Genomic DNA, 3,987 nt, shown 5'->3' with positions numbered 1-3,987 from the left:
TGACGCGCAGCTGGAAACACTTCCCGCAAGTCGAGCTGCCCGAGATCCATAGAATTGACAGAAAACGTTACGTTTTTGTGATTTATATCGTTATCGGGACGATAGAATTCTTATATCGGAATATGAGATTTTGGTCATATCGCACAGCCCTAATAACTGATGTGTTTCTGTTATTGTCATCTATACTGTCCTCTGTGTCCCCTGTTCTTGTCATTGTTTGTTCTAATATAATGTGATCACTGTTTTTGTCCTTGCCACATGATCTGTAAATAGTGTCTCTGTATGTTTTTACTAACTTTTGTTTAACTCCAACCTGCCAGAGGGTCTGCAGATGAAAATCAGCCCAATGGTATAATCTGGCATATTTACATTTATTAAAATGTTCATTAATCTGTATTGCCCTTCTACACAAGTGTCTAAACAAGTTTGCATTCATAGTTTCATTTATTTTTTTTCGCAACACAGTCATTATGTATAGACCTTAATACTGTTGTTGCAGATTCAAATCTGGGACTTCCAGACGCACTGCTATAATGACCCCACGCACACTAGGTGGAACTCAATTATAACAGAAAATGGCAGTAACCGAGTAGAGTCGAGTCACATTGAGTAGCTACTAGTGAGAAAGGGTTCTAATTTCTGCAAAACATTCTAACAACAACAGAGAGGCAGCAATTCTCTTAAACAATTGTTTGGTTAATACTTCGTCTTAATCATCTTCTCTAAAGGAAAAAAACATTCTGATGTTTTGAATGCTCTTTAAACACTACATTAGAGTACACAAAAACATCTGTGATACAAGTTTATGGACCTTTGTATTCTAGTTTCTGTTTCAGAATTATTACACAACTTATCAATATCTAAATACAAGTGTGGAATAAAGCTATACATTGATAAGATTTCAGTTCAGTTAAATTTTTTTTTTTAAATACACGTCTTAGTGGTTTTGCCTGGCACTATGCCAGTGCCATTAGAAGACTGCAGTTCGTTATCAGCCCCCTCATTCGCACCTCACCAGCTTCCTGTGTGGGAAAACCTTAGTACCATTGAGTGTGAACGTAGTTACAAACAGAATAAGAAACAGGTTTGCATGTGACATGGGTGTCCACGACCAGGATGCTGACGTAAAAAATTTGTAATGTGTAACGGTCTGTAAACTACAGCAGAACGAACAAAAAGAAATATACTCGGGGGGGGATAAAGAGCTGATTGGCCAATTTAGAAGAGGTTCTGGCTTCCTTTAGCTAATCCTAATTGTATTTTATAGATAAAAACCAATATAAAGATAGAAGTGGTGAGTCTGAGCTGTAAAGGAGCAGTCAATTTAGCTCAAATCAGTTATACCAATGCTCGATTTCATTTGAATAATTATGGAGCATCTGTTCAGTTCCTTATAAATATATACATATATATGCAAAACGTTTTTGAGCTCTATGTAGCCATAAAGAGACGATTTTTTGAAGTTTGGACCAACGTTCACTGTCCTCTAAAAATGGAGAAACTAGTATGGTTTCCCTCCCATTTTGGATCCCACGCTCAAGATGACTATGCTGAGAAGCAAGCATTAACAACTATGATGTTCAGTGTGTTCCAGATAACATGAATACACGTAAAATGTTAGCTAAACACAACACATACCATCATAAGCCAGTTATAACTTAATATTAGTTAGCTCGGGGTGGCTAACATGCTGTGCAACTCACCACACTGCACGGCTGTGTCGCATTTCTCGAAGTCGTTGCTTTGCCCAGGAAGAGGCTGTTTTTCTCTTTGATAACTGCCCGATTGGCTTTTCGCGTTCTCAAACTGGCTGCATTTTGTTCTGAGGTCCTCATTCTCCTTCTTGATTTTGCATATTTCTGCCTTCAGCTCGTCAACCATAGTTTCGTAAAGTTTCGTGGTTTCTGCAACAGCGCTCTTCAGCATGCTCTCCATGAAAGAGGCATACTTCGTCTGAAAATCGTCCGAAGACATCTTGTTTGTCGTACTGTACTTCCTGGATACAGATACGAGCCCACCTGAAAGAGTGTCTTTACTCTGGCGTTTTTTTAAAGGCACGCCGTCAGAAGCTCCGCCAACATGGCTTCTTCACATGGACGGACGGACGGACGCGGTCTCTGCTTTGTGTGACGCACATTGGATGACTGACTTACGCAAGCATCCGGTGTTTCACTTCAAGCCAAACTTTGCTTTTTGAAGAAGTTCAGTCAGTGAACAAAAAATAAACTAGGAAATCTGTCGGCGCCGAATTATTATTACTACCGTCGTATAATCCCACACAACACCAAGAGACCTCAATCTTTTCGTTGGAGCTGAGATTATGCTTTCTTGTTCGTCGATTTTGCTTTAACCGCAGTTGGTAAACAGCTTTTAAGAGCATTACCGCCACCGTCTGGATTGGAGGATTAATCGGAAGTTTAAGATATCCGGGGTGTCGAACTTGTTTTAGTTCATGCATAACTTTAATTTATTCCATGTGCTTTTTTATTTACTTTTATTTATTGATTTATCGACTTTTACTTACTCCTCTTCCTCCAAAAGTGAATGAACTGATCTTTAAAATCGTAAAGAATATTTTCCAAATAAGTCATTACTTAGACTCCATCTCATCGTATCTGTAGCATCCTCTTCTGTCACACACAGCCTCTGCATGTCCTCTTTGACTAGTTTAAGGAACCATCTCTGTAGTCACTATCGCTCGTTTTTACATTAATAAAATTATTTATTAATGACTGCACTGCAATTTTCAAATTTTGCCTTTCATCAAGCCAAACTGAACCCTTTCATGGGCTGGTTGTGCCCCACATAACACGTGCTCATATGCTAAAACAGTTATCTTTTTAATCTACTTGTTGTCTAAAAAATGACACAAAAAGCACACACGTTACACGGAGAAAACACGTTTCACTTCCTGTCTCATAAGTGAAAGAGGTGAACTTTAAGATGCAAAATGGGATTTAACTGAAGCAACAAAAAGGTTTAATTTGGATGTGAAACTGTTTATTTATGGAACATTGTCCTAATATGACAATACTTCTTCACCCACTACTGTCATTTAGTGCTTTTTAAGAACGTTTCCCACTGGAACCAGTTCTCTTTTCTTTCTTCCGTAGCATGAAAATTGTTCCAATCGACGACCCGTATTTAGATACCGGAAGTGTCGTTGTTTACGGAATCGGGAGAAATGTCATAACGCAAGAGTAAAGCTAAGCTACGGAATTACTTTTTCTACTAAGCCTGAGTTCTAAATACACGATATGTAAAGAATGCGATCATTTATGTCAAAAATCTCAAGCGAGCTTATGTTTTTTCAAATTAAATAGTGTCCAGAATCCGTTAAACATAAATCAGAACTAATGGAGCGAGCTAGTTGCAGCTAACGTTAGCATGACACTTTGTTTAAACAGCAGGGTTCGTGAAAGCAACCAAGCTGTAAACTCGGACAACCGATACAATCCATAAATCATTAACTACACAAAAAGCACGTGTAAGAAACGGACACATCTACTTTAGAGACACCGACTTTAGCTGTAGCCAGTCAACAACAACAGGCTTTGAATTGCCAGTCATTTTTTTCTCCTCCTTTTCCGTTTATTAAAAAGACTTTAAACCACAGCGCAGTTATAATGGCGGAGACTATACTAACGTTTCAGTCACAGCTTTCTGGCGTCATGGAAACGGTGTTCAAAGCTGCTATGTATGAGATCACCCGGTTGGTGGAGGACAGTTTTTTGGAAGAGGTAACGCGGTGCCGGGAGCAGGTTGAGTCCTTAAAGAGACGACTGAAGTGGTCGGAGACTCGTCGCAAAGAACGAGAGGGAGACTGGAGAGGGAGATGCATTGACTGTGGAAAAGTCGGGATATCCAGTGAGAACCAACCCAGAACCTCAGGTGGGTCTTTCTAGGGTTAGTCGTCCATGTTTTACCTGTATTTATTTTCTTAAGGCTAATGAAGAGTTAACCTTTCATTAGAATTAACATTACATT

General features: G+C 39.2%; 1 protein-coding gene across 1 annotated transcript in view; it reads left to right on the top strand.

Annotated features, from left to right (window-relative positions):
• The first annotated feature begins 3,149 nt into the window (after nt 1-3,149).
• LOC102206182 (zinc finger protein 397-like) overlaps nt 3,150-3,987 on the top strand; it is a 3,825-nt gene continuing 2,987 nt past the window's right edge. Inside the window, exon 1 of the mRNA XM_013908180.1 lies at nt 3,150-3,891. Within this exon, the coding sequence (XP_013763634.1) occupies nt 3,627-3,891 (265 nt within the window). The 5' untranslated portion in view covers nt 3,150-3,626. The remainder of the gene's footprint in view (nt 3,892-3,987) is intronic.

Source organism: Pundamilia nyererei, unplaced genomic scaffold (assembly GCF_000239375.1).
Source record: "Pundamilia nyererei isolate P.nyererei 1_Seehausen unplaced genomic scaffold, PunNye1.0 scaffold02111, whole genome shotgun sequence".
NCBI classification, from domain to species: Eukaryota; Metazoa; Chordata; class Actinopteri; order Cichliformes; family Cichlidae; genus Pundamilia; species Pundamilia nyererei.
The sequence above is the reverse complement of the archived record's forward strand: the minus strand, read 5'-3'. Positions and strand labels throughout refer to the sequence as shown.